The 18,118-nt window shown below is 43.5% G+C and overlaps 1 protein-coding gene across 1 annotated transcript in view; it reads right to left on the minus strand.

Annotated features, from left to right (window-relative positions):
- The window catches only part of LOC124775756 (protein phosphatase PHLPP-like protein), a 241,492-nt gene that overhangs the window by 101,601 nt on the left and 121,773 nt on the right, over positions 1-18,118 (minus strand). The window contains exon 4 of the mRNA XM_047250585.1: positions 8,349-8,483. Coding sequence (XP_047106541.1) covers positions 8,349-8,483 — 135 coding nt within the window. The remainder of the gene's footprint in view (positions 1-8,348; positions 8,484-18,118) is intronic.

Genomic DNA, 18,118 nt, shown 5'->3' on the forward strand with positions numbered 1-18,118 from the left:
GATTGACGGAGTACATCGAAAAAGTTCAAAGAAGGGCAGCACGCTCTGTATTATCGCGAAATAGGGGAGAGAGTGTCACAGAAATGATACAGGATTTGAGGTGAGGTGGACATCATTGAAAGAAAGGCGTTTCTCGTTGCGGCGGAGTCTTCTCACGAAATTCCAATCACCAAATTTCTCCTTCGAATGCGAAAATATTTTGTTGACACAGATCTATATAGGGAGAAACGATCACCATGATAAAATAAAGGATATCAGAGCTCGTACGGAAAGATATAGGTGTTCGTTCTCTCCACGCGCTATAAGAAATTGGAATAATAGAGAATTGTGAAGTGGTTCGATGAACCCTCTGTCAGGCACTTAAATGTGATTTGCAGAGTATCCAAGTAGACGTAGAAGTAGATACGCGACAAAATACGTGTATAGCTCGACTGCCTTGTCCGGTAGCTTTATGGACTTTTATCATACTGGCCGTATATCTAATTTATTATATTAATTAAACGAAACACTTTTTTAGCCCTATTACACGAAGTTTATTAGTAACTTACGACCTACGTTTCGGGTTATAGGCCATTTTCTAGTACATAGGTGATACAAAAGATGAGAACCGAGCAAAGACAATCATGTCAGCTTCTTAATCTATCGATTCTTGACTTAAACTATAGAAGTTATCTCAAGGATCGATAGATTAAGAAGTCGACATGTTTATCTTTGGTTGGCTCTCATCTTTGGGATCAGTTGTGTCCTAGAAAATGGCGTTGCAGCTCGAAACCTTAGTAGTGCAGGAATAATAAAGTTTGTAAAACAAAGCTAAAAGTACGTTTCGTTTATCAGTACAATATACCATATTTCACCAAGAACGCACAGTTTAACGAATTAAAACGAATAATTTTTGTTTGCCTAGAAAATTGAATATGATGTTTCACTGTGCCCGTAGCTACAGTAATTAACTGGAAACAAATCATAGTACCAGCTGCGATTTAATTTTTTGACACCACGGCCGGCTTCAGCCTCTAAGGTCAATTTCAGATGGTTAAGAACCTAGCGTCGTGGAGGTATACAGGTGCGTCTGCATCTGGGTACCTCCACGATATAAGGCTCATAACTACCTGAAATTGGCATAGTGACTGTGGCTGTGATGTTAAAAAATAAAATTGTAACTGGTGCTGTAATTTCCAGAATGATATCTTCACTGTGTAGCGCAGTGTGTGTTGACTTGAAACTTCCTGGAAGATTGAAACTGAGTGCCGGATCCAGACTCGAACTCGGGACCTCTGCCTTTCGCTGACAAGTCTCTACCAGTCTCTTCTTTTCTTTTTTAAATCGTTATATTCCCAGCATTTGGCCTTGGCAGACGTCACGTGACATCCATGCAGGTTGATAGTTGAATACTTCACTCATCTTTTTCATTTTTTTAAATGACGGAGGGCAGGCAGCCCCCTGACCGAACGCGCTGGGCTACAGTGCCAGCACGAACTGAACTACCCAGGCACGACTCAGGACCCCTCCTCACAGCCTTATTTGCGCAAGTTTCTCGTCTCCTATGTTTCTGACTTCATAGTGCTGTAATACGCTTCCAATATCTTAAAAGACGAACTGCAAATGTGACAGGACCATCCGTGACTTTTGCAATGCTGAAGATTAGTGGCGAAATGCCCCCTAGGTGCAATGCTGAAGATTAGTGGCGAAATACCCCCTAGTAATTCACCATTAATTGCAACGAACGCCGTTCATGGCGACACCACACCCAGTTGAGAGATCAATTGTTTCTGATCTATTCCGCCGATGCAAAATTTGTTGTCTCTTGCCATCAGTAATCTAGACTAGAATAAACTGGTTAATCTATCAAGTATATAACTTTAGTAGAGAGCATAGTTAGGAAGATACGGAATATTTTCACAGAATTCATAGTTCAAAAGGAATATTCAGAAAATGTACGGCAGCCTTGCAGTTTATCACACATCGTCAGTTTAGCTGATTCATGCCGACGTTAATGTTCGCTTAAACCAGCGTAGGAAAAAAAAATGGCTAAATAGAACGGAACATGTATGTAGCATCCCGCGGCAAAAATAGCGGAGGAAAAAAGCATAAAACATGAGAAGTAAGGAACGCCAAGAACGAAAATATCATCTATTACAAATCAACATTTGAGAAGACAGTGAAAGAAATGACACTATTTTGGTATCTTGAAAGCAAATGTAAACGAAGTGGCCGGGTTAAGAAAGACAGAAGTCGCAGACTATCAAATGCAAAGACAGCTTCCATCAACGTAAGAAAATAACAGTCAGAAATATTAGCCTGTTCTTAAAATAGTTTCAAAATTATGCATCGACAGCGCTGTGTGGAAGTGAAATGTGTACAGTGAACCGAGTGGGATAGAAGAAATGGGAAGAATGTTAAAGTTAAAGGGACAAGTAAAACACGGGTACCTAGTATGGATCACAGCAGTCAGTTCGTTAAATGCTGTTATTTTTTTATTTTTTATGTTTTTATAGAAAAACGTGACGTGATAGGACTCTTTCATGTACGTCTGGGACGCACAGTTTCATAAATTATAGTCACTTAAATTTATACTGTTTCGCAGCGCTGCCTTAATATATACTATAAATATCACTTTATAAAAAAAAGGTTCGGGGGAGTAGTATATTGGAAACAGTATTCATGTTCAAGCGCCCTGGGCGATAAAGTTTACATCGCCTAATCAAATCCAAAAGGTTCAAATGGCTCTGAGCACTATGGGACTTAACATCTGAGATCATAAATCCCCTAGAACTTAGAACTACTTAAACCTAACTAACCTAAGGACATCACACACATCCATGCCCGAGGCAGGATTCGAACCTGCGACCGTAGCGGTTCCAGACTGAAGCGCCTAGACCCGCTCGGCCACAGCGGCCGGCCATCGCCTAATCGGATTCAGCACCTGTCTTGTGAAGTGTAAGGTGTAACTAATTGCCAAGCTGCGAGGATACGCCCTTGGAAATCGGCTGTCTCGCTCTGCTACGCTAAAACAGACACATTTGTTGTATACATGATGCAATAAGGAAAAGAGACGGTACGGTGACCTGTGGGTCCACAATGGTGTCTGATGTTATTGCATGTTATTCATACACGGCGGACTATCAGCTCTGTGTCCAGGATCGGACTGACTTCATTACGGTAGTTGGCTATACAGTCGTCTTGTTGAAATGGGGACCACGAGTAAACCACCCACGTCTCCGCAAGCGCAGGCGGTTGTTAAGGCTAGTGCGATGCACTCGGGTAGCTGTTTAGAATCCTCGTGGTGGATCTTGCCTCCTTGAGCGATATGCAAGGTCTGTACTACATTCTCAGCATCAAACCTATTTTATTGTTCACTAGTGTGGCGCATAATGGACACGCATGCTAGAGACAAAAAACCGCATTATGACTTCCTGGCACAATAGGGGAAGTCGAATCGAGCAAAATTTTCTGGATAACTGAAATGCATCGTTGCGGAGATTCGGCCATAAAACGACAACCAATCACAGCCCAAGTGTGTGCATTTAAATTACTTGCCCCAGCTAATACCTGTTATGCGGATGAGCGCAGTTAGGAGTACTGATGAAACTAGCTTACGTTAATGGTTTCGGGTGAATAATCAAACCTAGGCGAACTTAAAATTTATATCTGTTGTTGGCTACATTGTGTACCAAATCGCTACGGTCGCAGGTTCGAATCCTGCCTCGGGCATGGACGTGTGTTATGTCCTTAGGTTAGTTAGGTTTAAGTAGTTCTAAGTTCTAGGGGACAGATGACCTCAGAAGTTAAGTCCCATAGTGCGCAGAGCCATTTGAACCATTTGTACTAAATCTGATTGAAATCGTTCCAGTCGTTTAGTATGATCTCTTTACCCTTGGTTTTGCCCGCCAACAACATGTCAAACATATTTTACATGTATTTAACATATTTCACACATATTCGTACACATGATTCACGTGTACCTCTAGTGAATTTCACCACGCTGTTTCATTTTTACGCAGTTCAGTTTTTACGGCGTCGTAACTCATGAACTATATGTCGGGCATGACATAATTATGCATTGATTTCCAGTGCTGTATGTGGCAGCTGCCTGCGAAACGTGTTTTGAATAGAGTTAGTGGTGAGGAAGGAATAAATTAAAACGTCATACATGATGCGGCAATTTCTCACGCTTCTCAGTATTTATGAAGTCGTATCTCCTGAACTGTGAGTCTTACAATGATACAATTTCGCTGGTATATTCAGTGGTATACGTGGATACTCTGACAAACATGTCGCGAATGCAGTTAGCAGTAAAGAAATAATTAATTAAAAAGTCATGCATCATGCGGCAGTTTTACTGCATGAACAGCGAAAATGCAGTAAGAGATGAACTTTTCGCTTCATCACTTTGTGGAGGATTTTAGCGAGAAAATTTTCGGAAAGGTTTTAAAATATGTGTGAAGTTTTTTGCAAGTCACTAAGTGCTCTCATTCTCAAATTCTTCTTCTTCTTTCACTTGTGTCTTTATCCCACGGTTTCGCAGGGTCGGCATGGTTGGGATCAAATTTGCCAAGGTTAATGTTAAGGGGTGGCCGAATGTCCTTCCTGCCGCCACCCCGTACTCCCCCCTCCCCCCCCCCCCCCGGGACGGAATTAGTGTACCCCAGCTGTCTGTGATTCCCGAAATAGTGTGAACGTGTTCAGGTGTCTGCAAGTCGTGTAACATGGGGACCAGCCTGGTATTCACCTAGTGGGATGTGGAAAACGGCCTAAAAACCACATCCAGGTTGGCTGGAACACCGGCCCTCGTTGGTAAACCGCCGGGCGGATACGATACAGGGCCGGGGCGCCTACCCGAGTCGAGGAAGCAGCGCATTAGGGCTCTCGTCTAACCTGGCGGGTTGCTATCATTCTCAAATAAAGTAGGGGAATTCGCGCGTTGTGGCTACAGTGCTTTTTCATCCTCATCCGCACGTTTTGGCAGTTATATGGTTCTTACCTCCACAACGATTCTTTCCAGACAGTACGTGATACGTGTACCAAGTTTGATTGAAATCGGTTTAGCGGTTTAGAACGAGATTTGGAACATACATACATAAAAATACATGTACATTCAATTTTATAGTACGTATGGACGGCCGAAGTGGCCGCGCGGTTCTAGGCACTGCAGTCTGGAACCGCGCGACCGCTACGGTCGCAGGTTCGAATCCTGCCTCATGTATGGATGTGTGTGATGTCCTTAGGTTAGTTAGGTTTAAGTAGTTCTAAGTTCTAGGGGACTGATGACCTCAGAAGTTAAGTCCCATAGTGCTCAGAGCCATTTGAACCATAGTATGTATGGATAAACGTGCCATATTTTAATTTTTGTTAATGTACAGAGTACGTGAACAAACATTTATTCTAACAAGTGCAGTAGGTGAGTAAGTGCAAACTAAGACAATGGTGAAACTAAATTTTAAACGCTCTTTTTTCTCACATCGCATTTTTTACAGCGTATGATCGACATTCTTGCCTCCAATTTTGCTACAAAGTTGGCAGTGTCAGCAGCATAACACGGCAGAAGGTTTATGTGACAGAACTACAACGTTGTACAAAGTCAAACTCTCTCGCTTTTTGGACAAATTTCCTCGTGCTCCACGTTGTATGCCTACTGGAGATAGAAACGGAGCGAGTACGGGTGTGATGTTCGGGTTGCATACTTCACAAATCCAGGCGCAGCTGTTGCATCACTGTTAACGCGGTTCCTTCGCTCCCGCTGTTCTGCGTGTGTGACGAGGCTGAGAACTGTGGCGCTGCGGTGGCTTCATATTCGTCTACTTGTTCTCTCTTATTGAAGCATGCAGCAGTGTAAGGTTGGTCGTGACTTCTTAGTACGGAAAATGAGTACACGATCTTGCTGCTGTAAAGTGGCAGTGACTAGGCGAAGTGACCGAAAAAATGGCTCTGAGCACTATGGGACTTAACATCTGTGGTCATCAGTCCCCTAGAACTTAGAACTACTTAAACCTAACTAACCTAAGGACATCACACACATCCATGCCCGAGGCAGGATTCGAACCTGCGACCGTAGCGGTCTTGCGGTTCCAGACTGCAGCGCCTAGAACCGCTAGACCACCGCGGCGAAGTGACCGACTATCGGGATCAGATAGCGTGGAGTGCTATGTGTGTTTTGTGAGACTGTGGAGGGTGTAAGACGAAAATTAATTGATACAAAGTACACTATTGCACATTTGTTCCGTTAGAGGAACTGTGAGATCTGGAGTAAGTTACACGCTATAGTCCACGCTTCTGACGGAAAACATACAAAATTTTGCATCATACAAACAAAATGGTTGTGTTCTTGTTTATTTCGCCTTCACTACCAGAAAACGACTCTAAAGTGTGTATAAATCAATGTAAACGTTAGACACTCTTTGAATAGATAGAAAATATTACAATAAATTTACAGTAGCCTTCGAAAAAGTTTCGTCTATGTAAATATATGTATAAACAGAACTATATTCACTGCTATCTCAGCAGTCGTTACATTGTTACATAACCTGCTTCTGTCATTTAGGCAGATCGGACATTTTGTGACAATTCAACTTGCACTTGAGAATAGCTCTAAAGCCGAAATCATGGTTGTGTGAAATAAATGAATAGGAATTTACAGTTTAATGGCGGAAAATTAGGACGGTTGCGTATGTAGCGGATTGACGCGGGTCGGAGGTTATACTTGCGGACTCGTGTACTCGCTCTCCTTCCTGAGCGAGCCGGGTTCACTTGTATCCAACAGACTCAGGGGACGAGTGGGCAGCCTTGGACAGTCACGAGTCGAGTCTACGGGCACACGGAGATTGCGAGTTCGGAGATGGTATCACAGGACTCGCTGGCGAGTTTAAAGCGAGTATGAGCTCATTTATGATCTCTAATGGCTACCGTTGTATGTCCTTAGCTCTGCAACGGTATACTGCCGGGGGATGGATATTTGGAAACGTTTACTCGATTCGGGGCGCCCGACCCTGCTCTAGCCTTAATATTGAGATGTTTTCCTCCACAATGTGTGTTACAGAAATCATTCAAAGAGATCAGAGAGGAGCAGAACTTGGCGTTCATACTCGTAATATTATTGGATTTTGCTGGGAACAAAATGGTTCAAATGACTCTATGCACTATGGGACTAAACATCTGAGGTCAAGAGTCCCCTAGAACTTAGAACTACTTAAACCTAACTAACCTAAGGACATCACACACATCCATGCCCGAGGCAGGATTCGAACCTGCGACCGTAGCGGTCGCGCGCGGTTCCAGACTGAAGCGCCTAGAACCGCTCCGCCACAGCGGCCGGCTGCTGGGAACGATACAGCCGTTGCAATTGCTTATCAAGGTTAGTGATGACAGTTAAATTTTAAGCATACAGCTAATTTATTTGTACATAAATTTACAAGTGTTACTATATGATAGCTCAGAGATTTGTGTCCTCTCCTTGCAGGCTTTGTGCTATTGAACTGTTAATTTAGATTTTCTGATTGATAAAACTATTTTAAATGTCCATCGTAGGCTGCTAAATTCTTTATACAGATGAATTTTATTGTATTCTGTATCACATTAAATTACTGGCCATTATTATACAATAGTCGGCCCCGAAAGCTGAGTGGTCAGCGCGGCAGTCTGTCATGCCAAGGGGCCCGGGTTCGATTCCCGGCTGGATCGGAGATTTTCTCTGCTCAGGCACTGGTTGTTGTGTTGTCCTCATTATCATTTCATTATCATCATCATCATCATCAGTGGAATGCAACGGGAAACCACCATTGGAATACTTCCCTAGACGCTCATGCAGTGGACCTCTCTGACGAGGCTTCCCTAATGTCAAGACCTGCCGTAAGGCAGAACACAAAGTTAACTTATTATGCAATAAATTTCATCTGATAAGGAATTTAACGATCTACGATGGGCATTTAAATTGCTTTTAATGCCCAGAAATCACATCGAATCTGTCGACTGGCACCTGAAGAAAGGTGATGTGACTAATTAGAGTTTTAATATTTGTTAGCAAGGGAATCCGCACTTTTACAAAGTTTCCCAACTGTTTACTTTGGTGCGATGCGCCTTTAGTACATCCCAAAATAATCTGATTAAAATCTCCCCCTTCTTTTGGTGTTTGCTGAATGTGGGAGGGTCTTAAAGTCGAACACTAGAGATGCACAGAAAAACATGCATTTCCCAACCCTATTTGAATAACTGATGTCACATGTCTCCTCAGAAGATTCGTCTGACTATATCACGGTTTCATTGGAATAGTGTTCTGGACAGAAGCTAACAAAAACTCGTTTTGCTGCTGCTATATCTGCCTCTGTTGTTCCCACATTAGCTTTGCTGTAACTCACCCCGTAGTCGGCGAGCACGATGCGGCCCTTGAGCAGGTTCTCCCTGAGCACCAGGCGCCCCAGCTGCTGCTGCTGCTGGAGCGCGTCTCCACCGCTGGACCGGCCCACGCCCTCCACGCGGTTGCCCTGCACGTCCTGCAGACAAACCAGACCGTCTAAACTCTACTTCATCTGTACAGCTTATAATATGTCTCTCATTTATACGAGAGCCGAGCATCATCCAGAAAAAAAAAGAAAACACAATTAATTACTTTTTTTTGCAACAGATACAGCAATGTTTCGGACAGAGACAAGACGGCAGTTATGAGTCGAAGGGTATGAAAGGAAAGCAGTGGTTGAGAAGGGAGTGAGATGGATCGTAGTATATTCCGATGTTATTTAATGTCTACTTTGAACAAGCAGTGAAGTAAACCAAAGAAAAATTTGGAGTAGGAAAATAAAGTTCACGGAGGAGAAATAATAAGTTTCACCTTTGCCGGTTACGTTGTACTTCTTTCAGAGACAGCAGAGGACATTAAAGAGCAGTTAAATGGAATAGACAGCTTCTTGAAAGGAGGATATAAGATGAAGATCAATAGTGGAAAAAAGGGTAATGGAATGCAGTCGAATTAAATCAAGTGATGTCGAGGGAATTAGATTACGAAACGAGATACGAAGGTAACGAGACACGAAAGTAACGAGACACGAAGGTAACTGAGACAGGAACGTAACTGCGATAAACCTTGGGTAGCGGAAGAAATCATTCAGCTGATCGACAAAAGGAGGAAGCACAAAAATGTTCAGGGAAATTCAGGAATACAGAAATACGAGGCACTCAGGAAGGATATGAGTAGGGAAGCTAAGGCGAAATGACTACATGAAAAATGTGAAGAAATCGAAAAGGATATGATTGTTGGAAAGACTGACTCAGTATATAGAAAAGTCAAAATAACCTTCGGTGAAATTAAAAGCAAGGGCGGTAACATTAAGAGTGCAATGGGAATTTCGCTGCTAAATGCAGAAGAGAGAGCGGATAGGTGGAAAGAGAACACTGAAGGCCTCTATGACGGGAAAGACTTGTCTGATTTCGTAATAGAAGAAGAAGAAACAAGAGTTGGCAGAGAAGATATAGGGAATCCAGTACTAGAATCGGAATTTAAAAGAGCTTTGGCCGACTTAAGACGACATGAGGCAGAAGGGATAGATAACATCCCATCGGAATTTTTAAGGTCGTTGGAGGGAAGTGAGAAAAAAAGAGACTATTCACCTTGGTGTGTAGAATATATGAGGTAGGCGATATACCAACATACTTTCGGAAAAACATCATCCACACAATTCCGAAAATGGCAAGACTGATAAGGCATCTGTGAAAACATCAGGGAATAACTTCCTTGGTACTAGAGGGTGCTGTAGGGGGTAAAAACTGTAGAGGAAAACAGAGGTTGGAATACATCGAGCAAATAATTGAGAACGTAGGTTGAATAGCTACTCTGAGATGAAAAAGTTGGCACAGGAGACGAAATTCGTGGCGGGCCACATCAGACCAGTCAGAAAGCTGATCACACAAAGAAAAGGAAAAAGGAAGCCACTACAACTACACTATTGATGAGAAACTGATGGAAACATTATCTGCCGTAAAATAACTAGGAGTAACTATCCAGAGTGATCTTAAGTGGAGCGACCACATAAAATAAATAGTAGAAAAAGCAGATGCATGACTGAGAATCATAGGAATAATCTTAAGAAAACTTAACTCATCCACGAAAGACGCGGCTTATAAGGCGTTTATTCGATCGATTCTTTAGTACTGTTCAATAATGTGAGATCCTTACCAGGTAGGACTGATAGAAGACATAGAGGAGATCCAACAAAAGGCGGCGCGTTTCGTCACAGGATCGTTTAGTCGGCACGACAGCGTTACTGAGATGCTCAGCTTTGGCAGACGTTAGAAGAGAAGCGTTGTGCATCACGGAGAGGTTTACTACTGAAATTTCGAGAGTACTTTGCGGGAAGACTCGGATAACAGCACTTCCTCCCACATACACGTCGCGTAATGACCACGAGGAGAAAATTCGAGAAATTAGAGCCAGTACAGAGGCTTACCGTCAATCATTTTTAGAATGCGCCATATGCAAGTGGAACAAACTACGGGGGATTAGTTAGTGGCGCCAGAAGCACCCTTCGCTACACACTATTAAGGGGCTTGCGGAGTATGATGTAGGTTTAGATGAAAAACAAAATTCTAAATAGTAAATGAGGACTGTGAACGTTGGGTAGAAGTGCTGCTTTGAGATGAAGAGTTTGACACAGTATAGGAAGTACAGTGTGCCGCATCAAACCAGTCAGAAGACGGACAACAATAAAACCCCATTCGATGTTAAAACACAATGAAAACGCCTCTGACACTTCCAACATTTTTACCTGTTTGAGTTAGTGATATACGAGTATTATTGTGATTTTATTGGCGACAAGTCTTATTCACCTATACCATCACAATATTGTCAGGTGGTAACGACATTCAAGTCCAGATCCGAAGGCTGGATCGCCAGTGAAATACAACGCTTAGCACCGAAAACGCGTTTAGTATTGACACCGAAGGACAGCCAAACCAGAACGGAAGTTCTAGGCAGAGAGTACAGCCATTTACAGAACCATTCCAGGATGGTGGTATTCATACAAACATGGCGTATTAAAGTATATACAAACTAAGATACTTCGGGAATAATCCAGAAATGATAAATACTAAATAACAAATATCTACTAGTGGTCGTGTTTGAACTGGTGATCCTTACCATGTTAACCAGCGAAGCTAACCACTACACCTCACTGCCTGCACCGGAGCTCGCCGCGTTACTCAATCTCCGGTTCTGAGTGCAGAGGACTACAGCACCTTGTCTCTAAATCTAGTCAATGATTCTCTGAGAGAAACAAATCAGTTACCTGACATATTTTGCATATCCTCATTTAATAATGTCGTAGGGAATAATGCTCTGGGGTAACAGATCTGTAAGAAAGAAAGCCTTCATCACTCAAAAACGTTCTGTACGAAAAATATGAGGCGCTGACCCACGATCATCTTGTAGACATCTATTTAATGAGTTCGGCATTCCGACTACAGCTTCACAGTATATTTATTTCCTCATTAAGTTTGTTGTAAATAATCCACTGCAATTCAAAATGAACAATGATGTACGCAATTACAATATCAGAAGGAGAAATGACTCTTCATTAAGGTTGTCTTAAGCAAAACGGGATACACAACGGTGCAACTAAATTTTTTTATTAGTTACCCAGTGTTACAAAATGGCTGACAGACAGAAAAGCACAATGAAAACAAATTGAAAATATTTCTCTTTGACAGCTCCTTCTCTTTCGTAGAAGAATTTCTACTATCGTAATGTGTAAAATGTGGTGGGTTGGAAATACTAACTCACATCTGCATGTGTAATAATAATAATTTCTTAAAAACATATAAATGTCCAAATGTAGCCAATTTACAAATTAATTTTTGATTTGAATGTAAAATGACTTGTTCTACATCATTACGATATATCGTCCAAATGATCCATTTATCACGAAACTAACAATGGCGGCGGTGGAGGATCTTCGCTTTGTGGCCGCGCTGTTACACCCTCATCACAACGATGAGCCTCTCCCGTTGAAGCTTTGCCATCGTCGAGAGGATCTTCAGTTTTCTTGAACCTCCCAACGTTGATACGCGCCTCTGGACTGTAGTAGGGCTACACACGGAGGACATGGAATACTCCTCTGTGTGCTTTGGTCTTCTTGATGAAGGGTCACAATCAGCTACTTCATATGTGACGTCCGACAAGCGACGAAGGATACGATACGGTTGAAAGTAGCGCTTTAGTGACTTTTCCGATAGTCCTAATTTCCGCACAGGCTCGAAAACCCAAAACCAAGTCCAGCAGGCTGTATCTCTCTGACCAGTGCTCCGCGTTATAGCGCCTTGAGTCTTTCCCTGGGCGTCCAGTTGCCTTGCTTCTTCAGTCCTAGTGATGAGCTATTTCACGTAGTCACCCTGACTATCGCCCCGTTTGAAACCGAGAGCGGTGTATCCATCGTCATTTAGACCTCCCGAACATGGAGCAGAAATAACGATGTGAAGCCTGTAGTGTCGTGCTTGGCTGTGTTTTCTCTCTGTTCAGTATCAACGTATATCGTGAGCACATCTGCCAACGTGTTGTTAAAGCACTGTGTGAAACCTCAAGAGGTCGATTCCAATTCGGTGGAATGGCGCTACTGCAGGCCCTATTGGTACCAAGTGCCCCAGAGGTAATTGTGGCACGTGCTACAGTCGTTGGGATTCCTTACAGTTGCTCACATAATGTGGAACAGATCATTAGAGACTTGGTTAGTGATACCTCCTTCTGATTCGGTCAAGAATCTTCATGAATCACAGGTGACCAAATGTTGGAGCGTCGTAGAAATACATCAGAACAGCTTCCTGTTGATAAGCCGGGATGATGAGCAACCGTTTCGCCTCATCAGATCGAAGTAATTCTTACACAATGCTCCGGTTATTAACTGTGATTTGCCTGTGGTCGAATCCGTTTTCTCCAAGGCTTCTATTCAACATCAATGTCATTTAAGGCAGCAATGTCTGAGATTCCATCCACGCTGCTGTGTTTCTTGAAAGGTAATCGGTGCGACTGTGTTTGTGTTCGCTTTTGTATCACCTTTTCAGTACCTTCATGCACATGTACTAGAACAGCTCTATGCCAGTCCTTCTAGCGCCAGTGTGAAGTTCTATCTTCAAACTCCCTGGGAGATTACCGAGCGAGGTGGCGCAGTGGTTAGACACTGGACTCGGATTCGGGAGGACGACGGTTCAATCCCGCGCCCGGCCATCCTATTTAGGTTTTCCGTGATTTCCCTAAATCGCTTCATGCAAATGCCGGGATGGTTCCTTTCAAAGGGCACGGCCGACTTCCTTCCCCGTCCTTCCCTAATCAGATGAGACCGATGACCTCGCTGTCTGGTCTCCTTCCCCTAACAACCCAACCCTCCCTGGGAGATTAAAACTGTGTGCCGGAACGACACTCGAACTCGGGACCTTTGCTTTTCGTTGGCAAGTGTTCCACCTGTAAAGCTATGAGGACGGGTCGTGAGTCGTGCTGGGGCAGCTCACTTGATGGAGTACTTTCCCGTGAAAGGCAAACGTCCCGAGTTTGTGTCTCGGTCCGACACACAGTTTTAATCTGCCAGGAAGTGTTCAAAAAATGGCTCTAAGCACTATGGGACTAAACATCTGAGGTCATCAGTCCCCAAGACTTAGAACTACTTAAACCTAACTAACCTACGGACATCACACACATCCATGCCCGAGGCAGGATTCGAATCTGCCACCGTAGCAGCAGCAGCGCGGTTCCGGACTGAAGCGCCTAGAACCGCTTGGCAACAACGGCCGGCCCAGGAAGTGTCATATCATTCTTCAAGTTCTATCTTGTCTTTTTCCTCATACAATGCTGGAACTGGAGAAGCTGTTAGTGCTTCCTTAAGGACAAGGAAAGAGCTTGCCCCAGGAAAATTTGCAGTCTTCCTGCAGTAGTTCTTGAAAGGGACGTTTACTGGTACAGAAGTAGCAGTACGAGCACATTCAGAGACAAGTTGTCAAATTGCAAATGTATCGACGAGTCGGAAAACCTGTGACCTTATTTTCTCTGGATCTGTAGAGACTTTCACCATCACTATTCACTTTTTTTCGGATTCGGGCGAGATATGCACACACCTCAACAGGGTTGTTATGTGGTTTAGATTTTCTTCAAATGTCTTCAAAAAACGACAGTGTCCTCCGGATACCAAAGACACTTCGTCCATTTAAGGTTTCGAAGCAGGTTGTACATCACAAGTTCGAAGGTGATTGAAGCATTACATAGTCCATAAAGCATATCTTCGGACTCATAGAGACCGTCAGGATTCGTGAAGGGAGTATTATACCCGTCAGCGTCGTCCTCCTCGATTTTCCAGTAGCTTGTCTGCATGTCCATAACTGAGAAATACGTTGCTACATTCAAGCAGTCTAGAGTGTCTCAACTCCCAGAGGCTGTCGAGTTAACTACATACCTGGCTTGACAGAAGAATCCGTGAAGCATCTACATAACTATATCCAACTTTTCAATGATAATCCTTACAGCATTGAAACCTTAACTGCTGGCCAAAATTTATCCTCAGCCTTAGCCAAATCCAAAAAAGAACGATGGATAGAGCTACTCGAGAACCTTGATATGTCTAAAAGCAGTCAGAAAGCCTGGCAGTTGCTGCGACGCCTGAACAACGACCCTGTCCACAATCATGGCCATGCAAACATTGCACCAGATCAAATTGCTCATCATCTAGTTCAGAATGGAAGGGTCAATTGTTCTAAAGATAGAACAAAACTCAAAAGAGAACCTGAACGTGAAAACAACCATATATCAAATGACTTCATCTTACAAGAACTCAGAACCGCAATTCAGAAATGCAAAAATGGTAAAGCGCCTGGTCTAGACGACCTAATGATTGAGCAAATTAAACATTTTGGTCCCATCACGGAAAGATGGCTTCTGCAATTCTATAATGGTTGTCTGAAGCGGAAACAGATCCCTGCCATCTGGAGGAAAACTAAAGTTATTCCCTTACTAAAACCTGGAAAGGGTGCAGCTGATCCCAAGAACTACCGACCGATTTCGCTCCTTTGCCATTTGTATAAAATCTATGAAAGAATGTTGCTAAATAGACTCACTCCCATTGTTGAAAAACAACTCATACCTCAACAAGCAGGTTTCCGACCTGGAAAGAATTGTACAGCACAAGTCCTTAATCTGACTGAACATATTGAAGAGGGATATGAAAAAGGATACATTTCCGGGGCTGTCTTCGTGGATCTCACAGCAGCATATGACACCATTCAACATCGACAATTATTGCACAAAGTCTACTACATCACTAGAGACATTAATTTCACCAGAACTGTGCAGACACTTTTGGAAAACCGGCGATTCTATGTGGAGTTCCAAGGAAGAAAGAGTAGATGGAGAAGTCAAAGGAATGGCTTGCCTCAGGGTAGTGTCCTTTCCCCCATATTGTTCAACATATTTACAAATGACCAGCCTCAACCTTCTCTTACAAAGAGTTTCATCTATGCAGATGATCTTGCCTTAGTCACACAAGCCAGAGATTTTGACACAGTAGAAAACCAGCTTACTGTTGCTCTCAAGGACCTATCTGAGTACTACAGAGTCAATAACTTAAGACCGAACCCTGCTAAAACTCAAGTTTGTGCTTTCCACCTACGCAATCGAGAGGCCTATAGAAAACTTACAGTGTTTTGGGAAGATCAAGAGCTTGAACATTGTTTCTACCCCAAATATCTGGGTGTCACCTTAGATCGAACGTTGACCTACAGAAAACACTGCACTAACACCAAGCAGAAAGTTGCTGCTCGTAACAACATCCTGCGGAAGCTCACTGGCAGCGTTTGGGGTGCAGATCCCAAACTACTAAGAACATCAGCCTTGGCCTTGTGTTATTCCGCAGCTGAATACGCATGTCCTGTATGGTACAAGTCATCTCATGCAAAGCAGGTTGATGTGGCCCTGAACGAAACCTGCAGGACAGTAACGGGATGCCTCAAAGCTACACCTATTGATAAACTCCATAAACTAGCAGGTATTGCTCCTCCAGACATAAGGCGTGAAGTCGCAGCCAAACTTGAGAGACATAAAGCAGATCATAACACCGATCACCTGCTACATGGATACCAGCTACCAATTAGTAGACTCAAATCTAGGAGGAGCTTCATGAGAACTACTACACCCCTCACCGGTCGGACTGGAGCAGGCAGACTATCTCAGTGGACAGCAAAATCTGACAGTAACGATTGGATGACTCCTTCTGAGACCCTTCCTCCTGGTGGAAATCAAGTCTGGACAGTGTGGAAGTCTCTAAATCGGCTCAGGAGTGGCGTCGGACGAACTAAGGACAATCTGTTTAAATGGGGCTTCATGAAGGAATCTTCCACCTTGTGTGACTGCGGAGAAGAACAGACAACCAAACATTTAATTAACTGTCCTAGATGTCCTGTATCATGTTCCACACAAGAGCTTGTTGATGTTTCAGACAATGCTGCTGCCGTTGCACAATTTTGGGCTAATACCGTTTAGTTTGTTCTTTTATGATTTGACCTGATTTGTTATATTGTATATATTGTAAATATTGTTGTAATGTTTTTGACTCGAAATAAATAAATAAAGCGGCAATGGGTAGGCATCTTCTTTCGTGATTTTATTCAGCCGTCGGTAGTCGGGAGAGAAAAGCCATGTGCCATGCTTCTCCTTCTCAAGGGCCACAGGAGGGGACCAGGGACTCTCTGAAGGTTCAGTGAAGTCATCTTGCAGCATCTTCTCCACTAGCTCACAGATTTTACGTTGTTCAGCCGGCGACACACTATATGGTCAATGTTTAAGTGGTGGATGATCCCTAATGTTGATATGATCTTTCACCGTGGAGTTATTCGACTGTTTTTTCTCCACACCAGATTTGAAAACAAACAAAAATTGACACAGACTGGCTATTACTCGCCAGTGTTGTTCCTCGCTCAGGCCAGAACCTATTGGCGGTTCGATAGTAGCTTCCTCCCATGCGTTGTCTTTAGTGGTAGCAGAGCATGACTCTTCGTCGATGGCACTAAGCTGTCCTCGCTGGACTCGTCCAGCTGCGCCTATGCACGTATCTTTAGGGATGAGTTGTGGCTACTCGTGACGATCCGAAGTTACCCTTGATCGCCTACAGTGCTTATGATCGTCGCTGGCATGTAAATTTATTTTATGAGCCTGAGTTGCTTTTTGTTATTGACAAAAGCTTCATAATTTAATTAACCATCTGGATTGATGACTGGAACTCGTCTTGTTGATGAAGACGGGGCAAAAACGTCTTCAATGGCAAAAAATGGTTCAAATGGCTCTGAGCACTATGCGACTTAACTTCTGAGGTCATCAGTCGCCTAGAAATTAGAACTAATTAAACCTAACTAACCTAAGGACATCACACACATCCATGCCCGAGGCAGGATCCGAACCTGCGACCGGAGCTCTTCAATGGCAAACAGCTGCCCAGAGCAATCTTTGTTATGTGTACTTGTTGGTTTACGTTCGTCCGTCTAGAGCTCTGACATCCCAGAGTCTGTGTCTGTTTATGATTCCTGCAATAAGTCCCATCTAGGAATAAGATTGTGACTATATTCTGATAAAATGATAAATTCCGTAATTGGTAGCTTTTGCAGTAAATGTTCATGCCAGCAAGACATACGTCCCATTTGCTACTTTCAACATGTTCGCTTTCGAATCATGGAACACAGTCTTGTTTAGCTGTCGACGACAAGCATCCGACATTACAGAAAAGGAATCCCCTGAATCGACTAGGCCCCTGGACAGGTTGTGCGTCGATGATGACGTCGACAAGATTTTTCTGACAACTTGGTGACTGTTGTCCATGCAGTGTTCGCAGATGGTGCGGCCTTACCTCCATAGACGGTCGCCTTGCTTAGTTTTCTTGAAGTCGGTGGTTGGGAGAGAGGTTTGTAGCTCTGTACAGCAACGAGGTGTACCTACGGCGTTTTAGGGAGCGACGACGTACGGCGATAGGCTCCGTCCCACAGCTCGACTACAATCGTTTGCAGTTAACTGGCGTGAATAGAACTGTTGTGATGATTGACGTCTGGTGGCGTAGCAGTGGTCGAAAACTCGTCTTCTCTCTCTGTGGTAGTGTCCAACGTGCCTAGGGTGTCCACA

Source organism: Schistocerca piceifrons, chromosome 2 (assembly GCF_021461385.2).
Source record: "Schistocerca piceifrons isolate TAMUIC-IGC-003096 chromosome 2, iqSchPice1.1, whole genome shotgun sequence".
NCBI lineage: Eukaryota > Metazoa > Arthropoda > Insecta > Orthoptera > Acrididae > Schistocerca > Schistocerca piceifrons.